The sequence below is a fragment of the Oncorhynchus keta genome, chromosome 16 (genome assembly GCF_023373465.1).
Source record: "Oncorhynchus keta strain PuntledgeMale-10-30-2019 chromosome 16, Oket_V2, whole genome shotgun sequence".
NCBI lineage: Eukaryota > Metazoa > Chordata > Actinopteri > Salmoniformes > Salmonidae > Oncorhynchus > Oncorhynchus keta.
The window spans coordinates 18,635,508-18,652,574 of NC_068436.1; the positions used below are offsets into that span (position 1 = coordinate 18,635,508).

At 41.5% G+C, this 17,067-nt stretch overlaps 1 protein-coding gene and 1 non-coding gene across 4 annotated transcripts; both read right to left on the reverse strand.

Moving 5' to 3' along the window:
- Positions 1 to 1,430: 1,430 nt before the first annotated feature.
- trnal-cag (transfer RNA leucine (anticodon CAG)) lies at positions 1,431 to 1,513 on the reverse strand. Its single transcript has one exon. It is a non-coding gene; the product is annotated as a tRNA-Leu (tRNA).
- A 923-nt stretch (positions 1,514 to 2,436) lies between these two features.
- LOC118379330 (sterile alpha motif domain-containing protein 9-like) lies at positions 2,437 to 16,569 on the reverse strand. Of its 3 annotated transcripts, XR_008065960.1 has the most exons (7): positions 16,324 to 16,569; positions 14,875 to 15,161; positions 10,080 to 10,181; positions 9,260 to 9,331; positions 9,003 to 9,057; positions 3,606 to 8,797; positions 2,437 to 3,407 (listed from the first exon to the last, which is right to left on the reverse strand). XR_008065960.1 is itself a non-coding variant. In XM_052464985.1 (6 exons), the coding sequence occupies exons 2-6, from the start codon at positions 15,132 to 15,134 to the stop codon at positions 3,866 to 3,868; spliced, it is 5,421 nt and encodes a 1,806-aa protein (XP_052320945.1). In that variant the 5' UTR covers positions 15,135 to 15,161; positions 16,324 to 16,569; the 3' UTR covers positions 2,437 to 3,865. The 3 variants fall into 3 exon arrangements, 2 of the variants coding, with proteins under 2 accessions (XP_052320945.1, XP_052320946.1); XM_052464985.1 differs by having other exon boundaries at positions 2,437 to 8,797; XM_052464986.1 differs by lacking the exon at positions 10,080 to 10,181 and having other exon boundaries at positions 2,437 to 8,797.
- Positions 16,570 to 17,067: the final 498 nt, after the last annotated feature.

Genomic DNA, 17,067 nt, shown 5'->3' on the forward strand with positions numbered 1-17,067 from the left:
TGGTTATCATTTTTTATTTATTTTTTTAATCAGGGGAGGCCAAATGCTTGCTGGCTTCCCTTGCATCCAATGCTATGGGCGGCAACGATGTCATACTCTTTTTGTCAAGACAGCATCCGATAATCGGGCTACACATACAGAGCAAGATGGCCTTTGTTTCGCTCGCTCTGATGCTTTCTCTGGTGAGATACATTCAGCCTCTTGCAAATTGAAGGAAAAGTATGAAAAACAGAGAGACAAGGGATAAATAATTGTATGTTTATTGTGGGGGAAGCCTGGCTTCCCTTTGCATCCATGAATAAACACTGATCGTAGAATCTAAACTCTGGGCTAAGTTACCGTGACTTTTTATTTCATTTATCAATTGAATTAGCTATGTATGTGTGTACATGCAACGTGAAAAGTGTATGAATGGCTTCAAAACATCATAATAGCCTAGATCATTTTAAAGGTAGATTATGCAGAAATTTCTCTGCCATTTCCTGGTTGCAAAAATTCTAATAGTTTGCCTAATATACGTCTGTGATCAAACAAGCAAGTATAGTGTAGAGAGTCATTGTACCATCGAAACAGCTGTGAAATATGTTTTCAATAACCAAAAATATTGTATTTTCAGTTGTTTGAAGCTGGTGAACAAAATCAAAAGTAAATAATGCAGAAATGAAAGTTAAGAATGGGAAGAATAGAAATTGTGCACATAGCATAGATCTAAGCTTCTTAGAATTGATTTCAATGATAATGACAGATCTATAACTCAAATTTCTGTCTGAATTTTGTAGGGTCACCCAAAAAAGTGACCTTTTGCAGCTTTAAATGTTTCAGGACAAAATGACATGTTTTTAAGTATTTTTGTTGTTGTACTGGGGATAGTAACATTAGTAATATAATAAATATATATTTTTTGAAAATGTTTTTATATATTGATTTTTTATATGTATGTTTACCTCACATAATATAATTGTAACGTATGCATTTAGGTGTCTGTAATAGAATACATGTGGCAAAAACAAATGTAGACATTAATAAATGCATTTCTATAGCTTCCAAAATATTAATTACAAACAAGGGGAGTGCCAAGATGGAGGCATGTTGGCTTCAACACAGCGCCCCCTATATGTCATCTAGTCTATATATAATTTATTGGCACAACACCATGCTTAACTATTCTCTTTGCATTTATACATGTTGCAAAATCAGTGCAGAGGTTAGTTTACCAAATCATAGAATGTATTGCAGTGACTCATTCACAGTCATAGACTGCTTTCAATGTAAGGAAACAAAAACCTTAAAGATGTTAAATGGTTCATCTGTACCTTTAATCTTTGGGTCAAAGTGTTATAAGACTGAACAACATTTTCTAACATTCATTTCCTGTTGAATATAAATATGTTTCAAAGAAAGGCATATTGCATCTACATTACAAAACGTAATGTCAGAAGTGGGATTCGAACCCACGCCTCCAGGGGAGACTGCGACCTGAACGCAGCGCCTTAGACCGCTCGGCCATCCTGACATACGGGAGCTACTTCAAATTACCAGTACATGAACGTAACAGTTTACTGTAGGTTGTTTAACCATGAGTATTGTGTTATATTATAATTATAATACATTGGAAAAATGAAGAAGAACATTATGCGCGGTTTACGCAACCATTGCATAAAGCCATACCAAACTTTTGCTATTAATTTTGTTTCATAAAGAAATGCCTTCATAATAGCGAACCATGCGTTGGTTTGCGTTCATTTAGATATCCGGTAAATAGCCTAATTTCTTAGCTATCCATCATATTACTATATCTTGCTTGCTGTCTTGCGGCTATAAAGGAGTAGCAGTAGCTAGCTAAGTCTGTTGGGCTATAGTTTTGGGAACCCTTTACTGGACATTGGTTTTGGAAGTTAATTACGTTGCAATGTGAGAAAATGGCAGACAGACAGATACAGTAAGTACCCAAGGATACGGACACTACATGTTGTCTACAACAACCGTTATTGCATTGGACAGCTTGACTGAGAGAAAGTCTACATTCTCACAATCAGCCCCTCACACCCTTCTTTGGGGGACCCTATTGTATAAAAAAAATAATCACGAGAATACCTTGTTGACAGGTAATCGGCCCCAGACTGACAGTGTGTGATTTGTGTTGGTCCCCAGTAGAGGGTGCTGTCAGACCAGTTATTCTGAAAAACTATTTCAGTGACTAAAACAGAGCAAAATCCTTTTTTTTTTGTAGGAACTTAATAAAATCATGATAGATAGTCTCTATCTGCCTGCTGTGTTTCTATTTGAAAAAGAACATTCCTACTGATCAGGAAAAGTATATTCCAGGGATGGCCATTTTGTATAGTTTTCCAGCTGAACATTGGCAGATGGTAAGATATAGAAAAGCCAGTGGCACATGAAACATTTTCTGGTAAATTAAACACAACAACAACAACATAATCAAACAGTGCTTTACTGTAGGTTATGAATATTCATTTGGCACACTACCAGGTTCAACATTGTATATTGGCCGAGGTATATTGGTCATATACCACACCCCCTCGTGCCTTATTGCTTAATTCTATATTTTTCTACTGTATCTAAGTCCATGCCGCTCTGACACCGCTCGTCCATATCTGCATATATTCTTAATTCCATTCCTTACTTAAGATTTGTGTGTTTTGGGTATATGTTGTTAGATGTTACTGCACTGTCGGAGCTAGAAGCACAAGCATTTCGCTACACCCGCAATAACATCTGCTAAACATGTGTATGTGACCAATACGATTTGATTTGATTTGAAAAGTGAAATAATATCCTCAAATATATACAGGTATATACTATATATATATATATATATAGTATGCAATTCTCTTTATTCCATTAACAAACGTTGACAATAGGTTTTCTCCTAATTTCTTTTCTCTTGTAAATAATGTAGCATATAATTTCAAATAACCACACAATTGAATGTATTTACACAAACAACTGAAGGTACATAACTTGCAGAAAGTCAATATGCCTTGTAACATAATAATCATTCTGTAGTTTCAATAAACACAATGCAAAACCATAAAACATGTTTTAAACATTGAATAGTTGCAAATGGTTTATAGGTCTACAATCCTTGTTCATTGTTCTGCTACTGTATAGTACTGTATGTTACAATTAGAGGGACTTAGAGACAGAATTACAGGGATTTAGAGACAGAATTAGAGGGACTTGGAGAAAAATGACAGGGACTTAGGGACAAAATTACAAGGACTTAGAGCCCAATTTAGAGGGACTTGAAGATAAAATTACAGGGACTTAAGATACAAAATTACAGGGACTTAAGAGACAAAATTACAGGGACTTAGAGACAAAATTACAGGGACTTAGAGACATTACAATCCATTCTGATGCAAGATTGATTGTCATTGTTTCACCTCTAAAAGCATGAATGATTGTCATTGTTTCACCTCTAAAAGCATGAATGATTGTCATTGTTTCACCTCTAAAAGCATGAATGATTGTCATTGTTTCACCTCTAAAAGCATGAATGATTGTCATTGTTTCACCTCTAAAAGCATGAATGATTGTCATTGTTTCACCTCTAAAAGCATGAATGATTGTCATTGTTTCACCTCTAAAAGCATGAATGATTGTCATTGTTTCACCTCTAAAAGCATGAATGATTCATTGCTGTATGTCACCCGACACCTGTTCTCTCTGCTTTGATTATATCCAGGTCGTTGAGGTTGGGTTTCCTCACACAGTGACAAGAGCACACTGGTATCTTAATTCATGTGATTCTGTCCTGGTTCACAGACATTCACCCCAGTCAAACCTTTCCCTAAGTGCAAACGCTTGCATCCCTTCCTCAGTCTGCCTGATGGTAAGCTGTTTACCGGTCATTTTCATACTTTATGTCATAAGCGACGGGTCCCTCCATGGTGAATCCAAGGTAAAAGGAGACCTCCTCCGTACTGCATCCACTCCGGACTCCACCAAGGTATACTGGACGCACTGAGATTTTCAGATTGCCCCCGTAGTAAACATAAATGTCACCGTTTTCCGTTTTCCCTTTGACCCGTTGTAACAGGTTTTGTATCTCAGGATCCCTCCATATTGCTCCACTTTGCCACAGTTGATGCGGGTTTGGGGGTCTATCTTTGGATGAGGCCTTCTTGTGTGATGTTTTGGGTCCCTCTTTGTACAGCAACTGATCAAGCCTACCTTTGTGAATGATTCTCCTCAGTCCTCTTGATTTCCCGAGGTAGAAATGTGCGATGCAACTCTTCGCCGGAAACATGTGGGAGAAGCGACGATGGAAAGATTTTTTCGATGAAGTGACATACGTGCCAATGTTTTTGAACGTTGTGGTGCTCTCAAGCAGGTTGTCCTTTCTTGGCCACATCAGCAACATTGAGAGGTAGTACAGCTCTGTGCAGTTTGAATGGGTTCCCTCTTCTTGCAGTGCCTCGTTGAGAAGGGAGACCAGCTCCTCGTACCTCTTCAGCAATGTTGAGCTTTGCTTAATGCAGTGAAGAACAACGTTTGCAAGGATGAAATTGATCCGGTCAGCCATGAGTTTCCGTGTAGAATTTTGAACAATGAACTGCCATTTCTTCAGAATTAATTCAATTTGATTCCCATTCTTCTCATTCAGATACTGGAGAAGACCAGCAAATGAATCTGCTCGCTTTTGCTCCAAATAGTTTCGCTGCTCCTCTATCTCCTGCCGGAGACTCAGTTTTGGTTTACTGGCCCTTTCAGAGGCTCTCTCTTCTCCCGAGGAACAGAAGATGTGAATGTACTTCTTGAAGAGCTCTGATACTTTCCGTTTGTTTCTGTCCTCTGCTGTCTCCTTCTCAATTGACCTTGGCTTCAGGTATGTGAAGTAGTTCTCAAAAAAACTGAACATCTCCTTCAGCCGTGGCTTCAAAGAGACCAGGAATTTCTCGTGGTCTGACAGAACAGCAAGGAATTGATCATTTGTACTGTTTGTTGTTTCATGAAAATCACTCACTGGCAAGTGGTTTTTGAGGAACTGCAGCATTTTGTCTCGCTGGAGTGCGTCACTTTTGTTGAAGAAAGGAATATCTTTGATGATATCAAAAACAATCATTGAAACTTCCATTTCACCGACATACCCAGATGTGTTGTAGGTTCGTTGCCTCTTTCTGTTGGGCAGATCAAGGGAATCCATTGGCTCATCCTTCTTTGCGAGTTCCTGTGAATCTCTGAATGCTTTGGTGGCCTGAAATGCTAATTTTAGGCATTTGTCTAACCCTTCTGGAGTGAGCTCCTCAGCACGTTCAATTTCATATTTCAGGTGGCTTTTGTACACCTGTCCCAATGTGTCTGCAATGTAAGAATTGTACATTTTCTGCTGTGCATCCTTGGCCCATTTCAGAGCAGATATATAATCCTTCTCTTTCAGATAGAAATGCCTTGCCAAAGCTTGTGGCAGAGTTGCGTTTTTGTCAAATCTCATTGTTGCTCTTACAAGAACTTCTTTGATTTGGCTGATTCCCTCATCCGTCTGTATGTCTTCAATCAAAGGAGAGAACAGTGTATCTTTGTCATGTCCAAGTTCCTTTCGTTGCCGCGTGATCAGCATACTTTGGATGTTTTGAACCAGGATGTCCTTACCCATGCCAGATTTGTACAGCAAGTCACAGTGTAACAGACTGGTTGTTATTTCCCCCAGTTGAAGCTTGTGCTTTCCGGTGAGGACTTTGAGGCAATTACTTGCAATCATTTGGTGTAGAAACCGAACTGCCTGATAAGTGCCATGCTCTTCAATGTTGAAGCGCATCAGTAGCGTGGAGTATGGGTTCATTTTGTCCTCAAGTGTCTCTTTTCCCCACAGAGCATTCCTAATCCCCACAAAATCCTCACATAGGGACAGGGCCATGTAGGAGCCGTTCACATATGTATTTAGCAAAGCTAAGAGTGAAAATAGCTGTCCTTCTTTTCTGGAGGTGTCAAGGTCTTTCAGGGTGTTGCACACCAGATTCTTGATGTACTTCTCACTGAAATTGTTTGTCATGATCATGAAGGCGTAGAACGTTTCAGGTTTTTGATGGTGACCTTCGAGCTCTTTCAGTTTCACCTCAAAGAAGCTCTGCTCTTTGGTGGAGAGCTTGTTGAGCATGAACACATTGTCAAGTCGGCTGTTTCTGGAGCTCTCTGCAGGAATCTGGGATCTCTCACAGTTCAGTATGATGACCATCAGAGTGTCAGGTTTCTTCTTCTCGTTGGCTGCACTTAGTATGCATCTCTGTAGGTCTTCAACGTCCTCCCAGTTGTCCACCAAGAGTAGAACAGGAGAATAACTCAACTGCTTCTCTTTGCCACAGGTCAGCAGGTGTGTGACTTGGACTGCGATCTCACTGTTCTGTGCTGTGGTGTTTTTCAGAACGGCACATCTGAATTTACATCTCAAGTTCCACAACACGTGCATGGCCAGTGTTGTTCCACCACATCCTGGATGATGGAAGAGGTTTATTATTATGCATGGTGATGTGTACCCCTCTGTAGGTGTGATCAGGTTGTGAAGATCCTCATACTTGTCACGTTTGATGAATGGCAGACAACCTGGCCTCTCGGACAAGTAGAAGTTCCACCAAGTCACTTGTCCGCCTCTGTAAAAGTCCTCCTCCGTGTTGGTCTTGAATTCCTCAAAAGTGTCTTTGGTTTCAATTTCAGTGTTCTCACATTCATTTTCACTCAGTATATCAAGTACGGTCATCAGCTCTTCGTCTTTTTGTGTCAGGAGGACTGAACTGGAGCCAGAAGATGGCAGATATCTCCTAGAGGACCGTGTCTGGGGTTCTTTGATTTTCCTGATGGTGCAGTCGATTTCAGTCAGGCTCAATTCGTAGATACATTTACTAGTAATATCCACTTTGCAGCGAGTGTTTATCATGTCTCTCCATTGACTGAATACATTTGAATCTTTGCATATGCAGAGCATATTATCCTCACCCTCAAGAGTGCGATAGATGGCACAAAAGGCCTCAAGTATAGGGCTTGAGATGTCAGTGACTCCTGAGTGAAGCATGAACACCACAAGTAATCTGTCTTTCGACAAGACGTCTGGATTGCAGAGAAATGAAACCATATCGCTGATTTCTCCAGCACGTTTCTTCAGCCATTCACTGGTACTGAAAGGTCTGTCTGCTTCACTGACCTCATTTGCTCGACCATTACAAAAGACCCAGCTTGTCTGCTTAAACAAGTTCAGCTTTCCGATAACAGTGGAGACATTGTCATTAGTATTGTACATTCGAGGGTAATGAAGATTCGCTATGCGATCTGTTCTGTAGAAACTGCATGTCCCGTTCATGTCAGATTCTGGGTCAAACTCGAGCACTGCAAACAACTTCATCTCTTTCAAAAAACCCAAATGTTCATGTCGACTGGGGTGGCACTTGTTTGTGACAACTATAACTTGCAATGAGCTTTCAAGTGTGTCTCTCCCATGAGTTATCAATTGTTTTAGCCTCTGACCTTGGTGGTTTTGGTTTTGGGTTATCTGCTGACAGTTGCTCTCCTCTTTTGACTTACGTGCTGATGACCAACATTTGACTTCCTCTGTCAAACCTCTCATCTTCTCCTGTAGACTTCTGGGATTATTGTCTGCAAGAATGTTGATGCTCTTTGGACCTTGTCGAATAAATAGACATTCAGTTTTGTATTCTTCTCCATTTTGTTCAGATATTATTGAGGTATAGAAAAGCTTCTCTTGAGTCTGTGAATAACTTGGGACAACATCAACTTCTATCACCCACTTGTCTGAAGTCGCGCCATCTAGACGTTGAACCTGAAAGAATTTTGGAGGTCTGATGCATGCTCTGGCGATATTTCTTTCTTCTCCAAAGTGTTCCTTGAGATGCATGTCAAACCTGTCTGTATACATATTGAATGATGGCAAGTTTTGCCCAATCACCTGTCCATGCATGTGTCCGGGCCCGCCTGTCACCCCAAAATGAATGGTCCCATTGGTGCGAGAGTTCATGCAGGCTGCGGAAAAACTAAACACTTCATTGCTGAACTTTTCCAGAATATCTATCTCACTGGCTTCCTCTGTGCTTGGCAGGAGCTTGTACTCATGTACCGGGTCAATGAGATTGCTTGGACCGGATTCAGGGGGGAGGGTATCATTTTGTATGTATGTGAACGATAGGTCGTTTTTGTCAAAGGGACGTGGGGGACATATTCTCTTCTCCAGATTTGGAGCAGTTTCTCTTAAGTGGTCAAATGATGAGATGGACGTCTCACTTTGTCTCGTATTGTCCTCCATATTTCCATAAGCTGGAATGGATTCCGACTCTACCATTGGCAGTAGAATGGGGGATGCAACATCTGAACCAGAATGTCTCAGTTCTTCCACTGATGTCCATGATGAGCTTAGACTTGGAGTCACCGACTCCGATTTCACACTGTCAGAATCCAGAGTTTCCTCATGTGACCCCATCCTAGCTTCTGGTATGGCCCTAAATCTAAATCTCTCCTGTCTTCTGAAGGGGTCACTCTCAGGGGATCTCATGCTTCTCCCTACACTCTCCAAGTCGTTTCTCAGTATCTCTACATTTTTTATGATTTGAATCGCAGGCCCAAACTTAACACCGAAATCAGTCAAGTCCTGTTTCTCAATGCAAACCAGGCTAGCTCCTGACACGTCCTGTTCATAAAGTTTTGTTGCGACCTCAGGGAGTTTGAGGCTACTAATTAGCCACTCTTTCACATGCTCCTTCGTCCAGTCTTCGATTCTCTGTGGGAATTCTCTGAGGTTGCTGACTCTGTTCATGCCATGATGTTCAGTATGCTGAGAACCCAAGAAATAAAAACATAGGCAGTTGTATTTCTTTTTATACCAATTAACGGTTACTGTACCTGCACATATAGTTGATATTTTTTATTTGCCAAATCACCAATGCCTATTGCTTATTATTATTGAAACTAAGAACAATCCACTGAATATACATTTACTATGCATACATAGAGTTTCAGCTTAAAACTTGCAAACATACCATTGTTGCATGCACTCCACCAATGGACAGTTGTGTTGTGTCTGATGTCATCATCCTACAATTGGTGGAAATACATTAGGTGGAAATACATTCATTTGAAATTAAACAAATTGATGTTTTGGATCACCTCAAATGTGTTTTTTTAGGTATTGTGTATTTTAATTTAGTTGATTTTTTTATAGTAATGAATTCCCACATGACACACTTTAGATACTTTATTTTTTTTAAATCATCTATTAATTAAAATCATAAATTACCTTGAAGATGGACCCATTGACTGGTCACTCTTCATTGACAGATAGCTGGGCGTAGGTGAGTCTGCTCCCTCCCTGCAAAAAAATTAATTGAGGTGTGTTTTTAATCAATCCTATGCTCATGATGTACAGTCGCTTTTACCGATCTGCAAGATGTCTATTAGAAATCACATTCAAAGTGTCTCCAAGTAGGAGTGATGATCTAGGATCAAGTCCCCCTAGATCATTATGATCTGATAGATAATAGGCAGAATCTACCACACACCCAAACCAATTTAGTGAGGGTGCTGGAGTCAAAATGCTAAACTGGAGAAACAGGAAAAAGTCGCTGCACATTTCCAGACAGATGAAAATCTATTTATTTAATTGTGGCTGAGCTTTCGGTCAGTCAACCTACATCAAAGCTAATCAAAACTGATGCTAATCAAAACTGATGCTAATCAGTACTGATGCTAATCATAACCGATGCTAATCAAAACTGAAGCTAATCAAAACTGATGCTAATCAAAACTGATGCTAATCAGTACTGATGCTAATCATAACCGATGCTAATCAAAACTGAAGCTAATCAAAACTGATGCTAATCAAAACTGATGCTAATCAGTACTGATGCTAATCAAAACTGATGCTAATCAGTACTGATGCTAATCATAACCGATGCTAATCAAAACTGAAGCTAATCAGTACTGATGCTAATCAAAACTGATACTTATCAATACTCCTACTCTGAGACTGTGAAAACGGGCCCAGACCTTTTGTCTTTTGTTGATTGTTGGACGTATTGACACATTGCAACGTCCTCATTATGAAAATCATAAATTACCTGCGATTGGGAATAAACTCTCTCTTGTAGTTTATCGGTGGATCCATTGAGCGGTCACTCCTCATTGACACACAGCTGGATGTAGGTGACTCTGCACCCTCCCTGTGAAATATACAGTCAGTACCCTAACCCTATAACATAGCTTGTAAAGACAGTTGGAAATCGGGACCCATATTCATCCACATGCAGTGTTCACACTGCACGAGTCTCCTTATCCCTGGGTTTATTGAGATTTTAGCCTAGGGCTATGCAAGTCTTCACACTGCACGAGTCTCCTTATCCCTGGGTTTATTGAGATTTTAGCCTAGGGCTATGCAAGTCTTCACACTGCACGAGTCTCCTTATCCCTGGGTTTATTGAGATTTTAGCCTAGGGCTATGCAAGTCTTCACACTGCACGAGTCTCCTTATCCCTGGGTTTATTGAGATTTTAGCCTAGGGCTATGCAAGTGTTCACACTGCACGAGTCTCCGTATCCCTGGGTTTATTGAGATTTTAGCCTAGGGCTATGCAAGTCTTCACACTGCACGAGTCTCCGTATCCCTGGGTTTATTGAGATTTTAGCCTAGGGCTATGCAAGTCTTCACACTGCACGAGTCTCCGTATCCCTGGGTTTATTGAGATTTTAGCCTAGGGCTATGCAAGTCTTCACACTGCACGAGTCTCCTTATCCCTGGGTTTATTGAGATTTTAGCCTAGGGCTATGCAAGTCTTCACACTGCACGAGTCTCCTTATCCCTGGGTTTATTGAGATTTTAGCCTAGGGCTATGCAAGTCTTCACACTGCACGAGTCTCCTTATCCCTGGGTTTATTGAGATTTTAGCCTAGGGCTATGCAAGTCTTCACACTGCACGAGTCTCCGTATCCCTGGGTTTATTGAGATTTTAGCCTAGGGCTATGCAAGTCTTCACACTGCACGAGTCTCCGTATCCCTGGGTTTATTGAGATTTTAGCCTAGGGCTATGCAAGTCTTCACACTGCACGAGTCTCCGTATCCCTGGGTTTATTGAGATTTTAGCCTAGGGCTATGCAAGTCTTCACACTGCACGAGTCTCCGTATCCCTGGGTTTATTGAGATTTTAGCCTAGGGCTATGCAAGTCTTCACACTGCACGAGTCTCCTTATCCCTGGGTTTATTGAGATTTTAGCCTAGGGCTATGCAAGTCTTCACACTGCACGAGTCTCCTTATCCCTGGGTTTATTGAGATTTTAGCCTAGGGCTATGCAAGTCTTCACACTGAACGAGTCTCCTTATCCCTGGGTTTATTGAGATTTTAGCCTAGGGCTATGCAAGTCTTCACACTGCACGAGTCTCCTTATCCCTGGGTTTATTGAGATTTTAGCCTAGGGCTATGCAAGTGTTCACACTGCACGAGTCTCCTTATCCCTGGGTTTATTGAGATTTTAGCCTAGGGCTATGCAAGTGTTCACACTGCACGAGTCTCCGTATCCCTGGGTTTATTGAGATTTTAGCCTAGGGCTATGCAAGTCTTCACACTGCACGAGTCTCCTTATCCCTGGGTTTATTGAGATTTTAGCCTAGGGCTATGCAAGTGTTCACACTGCACGAGTCTCCTTATCCCTGGGTTTATTGAGATTTTAGCCTAGGGCTATGCAAGTCTTCACACTGCACGAGTATCCTTATCCCTGGGTTTATTGAGATTTTAGCCTAGGGCTATGCAAGTCTTCACACTGCACGAGTCTCCGTATCCCTGGGTTTATTGAGATTTTAGCCTAGGGCTATGCAAGTCTTCACACTGCACGAGTCTCCGTATCCCTGGGTTTATTGAGATTTTAGCCTAGGGCTATGCAAGTCTTCACACTGCACGAGTCTCCGTATCCCTGGGTTTATTGAGATTTTAGCCTAGGGCTATGCAAGTCTTCACACTGCACGAGTCTCCGTATCCCTGGGTTTATTGAGATTTTAGCCTAGGGCTATGCAAGTCTTCACACTGCACGAGTCTCCTTATCCCTGGGTTTATTGAGATTTTAGCCTAGGGCTATGCAAGTCTTCACACTGCACGAGTCTCCGTATCCCTGGGTTTATTGAGATTTTAGCCTAGGGCTATGCAAGTCTTCACACTGCACGAGTCTCCGTATCCCTGGGTTTATTGAGATTTTAGCCTAGGGCTATGCAAGTCTTCACACTGCACGAGTCTCCTTATCCCTGGGTTTATTGAGATTTTAGCCTAGGGCTATGCAAGTGTTCACACTGCACGAGTCTCCGTATCCCTGGGTTTATTGAGATTTTAGCCTAGGGCTATGCAAGTCTTCACACTGCACAAGTCTCCGTATCCCTGGGTTTATTGAGATTTTAGCCTAGGGCTATGCAAATCTTCACACTGCACGAGTCTCCTTATCCCTGGGTTTATTGAGATTTTAGCCTAGGGCTATGCAAGTCTTCACACTGCACAAGTCTCCGTATCCCTGGGTTTATTGAGATTTTAGCCTAGGGCTATGCAAGTCTTCACACTGCACGAGTCTCCTTATCCCTGGGTTTATTGAGATTTTAGCCTAGGGCTATGCAAGTCTTCACACTGCACGAGTCTCCTTATCCCTGGGTTTATTGAGATTTTAGCCTAGGGCTATGCAAGTGTTCACACTGCACGAGTCTCCTTATCCCTGGGTTTATTGAGATTTTAGCCTAGGGCTATGCAAGTGTTCACACTGCACAAGTCTCCGTATCCCTGGGTTTATTGAGATTTTAGCCTAGGGCTATGCAAGTGTTCACACTGCACGAGTCTCCGTATCCCTGGGTTTATTGAGATTTTAGCCTAGGGCTATGCAAGTCTTCACACTGCACGAGTCTCCTTATCCCTGGGTTTATTGAGATTTTAGCCTAGGGCTATGCAAGTCTTCACACTGCACGAGTCTCCTTATCCCTGGGTTTATTGAGATTTTAGCCTAGGGCTATGCAAGTGTTCACACTGCACGAGTCTCCGTATCCCTGGGTTTATTGAGATTTTAGCCTAGGGCTATGCAAGTCTTCACACTGCACGAGTCTCCTTATCCCTGGGTTTATTGAGATTTTAGCCTAGGGCTATGCAAGTCTTCACACTGCATGAGTCTCCTTATCCCTGGGTTTATTGAGATTTTAGCCTAGGGCTATGCAAGTCTTCACACTGCACGAGTCTCCGTATCCCTGGGTTTATTGAGATTTTAGCCTAGGGCTATGCAAGTCTTCACACTGCACGAGTCTCCGTATCCCTGGGTTTATTGAGATTTTAGCCTAGGGCTATGCAAGTCTTCACACTGCACGAGTCTCCTTATCCCTGGGTTTATTGAGATTTTAGCCTAGGGCTATGCAAGTCTTCACACTGCACGAGTCTCCTTATCCCTGGGTTTATTGAGATTTTAGCCTAGGGCTATGCAAGTCTTCACACTGCACGAGTCTCCGTATCCCTGGGTTTATTGAGATTTTAGCCTAGGGCTATGCAAGTCTTCACACTGCACGAGTCTCCTTATCCCTGGGTTTATTGAGATTTTAGCCTAGGGCTATGCAAGTCTTCACACTGCACGAGTCTCCTTATCCCTGGGTTTATTGAGATTTTAGCCTAGGGCTATGCAAGTCTTCACACTTACACATTCTAGCACCAACCTTAGCCCAGGGCTAGCTGGCCTTGCTCCGGAGCAGGGTTAGGTCCAACTTTGTAGGACTAGACCCAGAAACCCGGTGCCAAAATAGCCCGTGTGAAACGGGGGTCAAGAAAAACGCATAGAATATTTCACTGTCCAAACACAATAGCTGCATTTTCACTTAATTTTCATATGTTTGTGATGAGTTCTGCACCCTATTTTAATAAGTACATTTATACTATTTCATCCTTCCATCTGAGGACAAAAACCTGACAAAACAACTGTTGGATTTATTATGGATAAATGAATAAACAATATCCCCATTTTAAATAGAATTGTAACTAAGTAAACTTATACTCTGTTTTATTATATCTGATTAACAATATGAGTTCATAAGAAGGGATTGTGAGACACAGACAAGGAGTAATTAAAGTTAATGAACACCATTCCAAATAGGAAGAAACGAATGGGTTGTGGACTGTGGAAACCGATAAGTTCGTTAGCCTATGGGTGACCCTACAGAAACTTAGCTCTGGGGTATTTAGAAAAGGCAGTGAGTGCATTCCTAGGTTTTCTGTTAATTAAAACTGTCAGTTCAGTGGTGATCGATAATGTTGAGTGGTCAAAAGTTATCTGGGAGTGTGTTAGTAAGTTAGAATGAACTTTCACCTCACTTTGTCCCGGTCGAGAGGAGGGGATTCTGTTAAAGCAATGAAATGACGTCATGATCTGTATATAAACTGTTTGTGATTAAGTGGGAGCGCGCTCCGAGAATAAATTCTATTACCTATTATTGAAAGACTGTCTATTTTATGCAAACAAGAAATCTTAGAAATTCTCATCAAATAGATTAAGGGTTTTCAATTGATGAAAGCACATTGGCATAATTAAATTACAGTAACAAAAACATACTTTCATCGGTGCGAAAACATTAGTTGCTATGGCTAACAAAAACGGTCTGCTCCCCCACTGTCCCCAGGATATTTTAGCCCAGGATTAACACATGTTAGTGTGAACACAGGATAAGTTAGCCCAGGGCCAGTCTTAGCCCAGGGCTAAGAACATTGCAGTGCGAAAAGGCCTAAAGTGTCTCAGAGTAGTAGCGTTGATTGAGGATCAGTTCCCCTCTGTCCATATAATATTATTCACTATGATCTAAAAGGCAAAGCTGATCCTATAGCAGCACTCCTACTCTGAGACTGTGAATACAGGCCCAAACCTTTTGTCTCTTGTGCCATGTCCTCGGTGGAAGTTGATTGGCTGACCCATTGAGTGATCACTCTTCATTGACAGACAGCTAGGTGACTCTGCTCTCTCCTCCTGGGCCACCAAGCCCTGTTTACCAGGGCAGAGAAGACTTGACCCTGCAACGTCCTCATTATACTCCTGTGGGGCGGTGGGACTACTATGCAGCCATTGGCGGACATGTTCACTCTTCCCACTCTCTGCACCCTCAGGCGATACAGTGTTGTCACTCATCCTGTCTCCACACCAGCATTCAGGTTCCTGACAAAGAAAACGAAGCGAGAGGGGTGAGAGGAAAGATCCGAAAAACCGCTCTTTAGCAGTAACTTCTTTATTGAGGATAAGTGTATTTACTGTGACTGTGATATGTGGTTGTCTCACCTTGCTGTCTTAATAAGATGAATGCACTAACTAACTGTAAGTCGCTCTGGATAAGAGCATCTGATAAATGACTCAAATGTCAAATGCTCTTTAACCGTGTATCAAAATCTCCCGCTAACTTCATTCCCTTTCTGAAACTCTCAGCATTGAAACAAGCAGAAGCAATGTACCGGACTTCTTGTCCAAATCATAGAGAAACAGGTCTAGTAAACACACATTCCTATATGACCACAACAGACTAATACCTCTCCTCTGTATAGAAACCACTTGGGAAACTCTCATAGAAAATGTATTGGTTCCCAAACGTGGTAGTTATGTTGTTTGTAGAAAAGGCGTATCATATTGTGTCACCTTCAATAGGCAGACTGTGCATTCCCATGCAGTAGAAAGATACAGTTTCTACAATAGCCAAAGAGGATAAAGGTCACCTGGTTACTCTCTCCTATGGTCCAGGGATACAAGATCAGACACCTCCCCTCGATGACTCAGCAGTGGTTGCACATGCAGTACATTTCATTTGACAGTCATACTTACCCGGACCTTCAGCTTCTCATATGAACTTGTGATTTGAATAGAGTGTCATGGTTATTTGACAACGGCTTACTTCCCAAACATTACCATGAAAAGCAAACAAACCTATTCATTGCCTATCGCCTCATCGAACATGGAGTAGACTGAATGAAAACTTGTGTTTCTGCATTCCAGAGGCACATAATTTACCAGGGAGTGTACTGTAACTGTGTACTGTAGACTTGCTACATCAAATAAGATTTTCCCTCGGGAGCCATTTGATTTCAGTACGCTATTGAGTAAACTTGGACCTTCGTCACCCACGGAGTATGTCTGATTTATACATTCAGAATCTCAGTTATTGCATGAGAAATAATCAGTACGATTATTATTATTATTATTATAACGAGCCCAACGTAATTAGGCTGCATTCATTTGTAATAATTAGACTAATTACAGCAGTATTGTTAGTTTAGAAAGCATTTGTGTAGACAATAACAGAATATATCCAAGACTTTAAACAGAACCTTACCACTCAGAGTCCTAACTTCACTCATATCTGCACAGTTTGAAAGGTGTGCTCTTAGATCCTGTGCAGCCACAGAAATATCAGTAACCGTTTCCCCACTGTATTCTTGACAATGAACCACTAAACTCGTCACGTATTCTGGGCCGCACCTAGGAGGTGCCGAATTTAACCCCAGAAGCTACTAATACAGGAGAAACATGGTCTATTTAGTAGCTCACAGCTAGTAGATCCTTAGCCTGTGTCTGAAGAGGTGTGGAGGCTGATATCTGATCATACTTTAGACCTACCCATGATCTCCATATAAGGAAACCAAAGGGCAGGGTCAGGGTTTGTGGGAGGTAGCTTTGGATATATATTTCAGATACTTGTATCTTGGACTAAAATATGTTAGGAAGTAGAATGCAAAACCTATTGACTCCGGTAAGATAAAATAAGAAAGAAAAGCAGTTAGAGGAGCTTCTTCTATGAAGTGTGGTTTGTGTTTTCTACCCGTCTTCACCTCTCAGCTCGACTGTCTCGTTGTTTTATGAAGGCAAAGAGTCTGGGAATGGAGCCAGTGGACCAGTTCTGTGCTGGCTCGATGCCAGTGTTTCTGCCCTCTCCGACACCATCTCCATTACATTATCTGGTGGCAGTCGTCTATACACCACCGCTAGTCTTCAACAACCACAATGTATATATATATATATATAATATACCTTATCATGAGTCAAAGAAAATGATATGGATCCTGTAGGACACAATGAA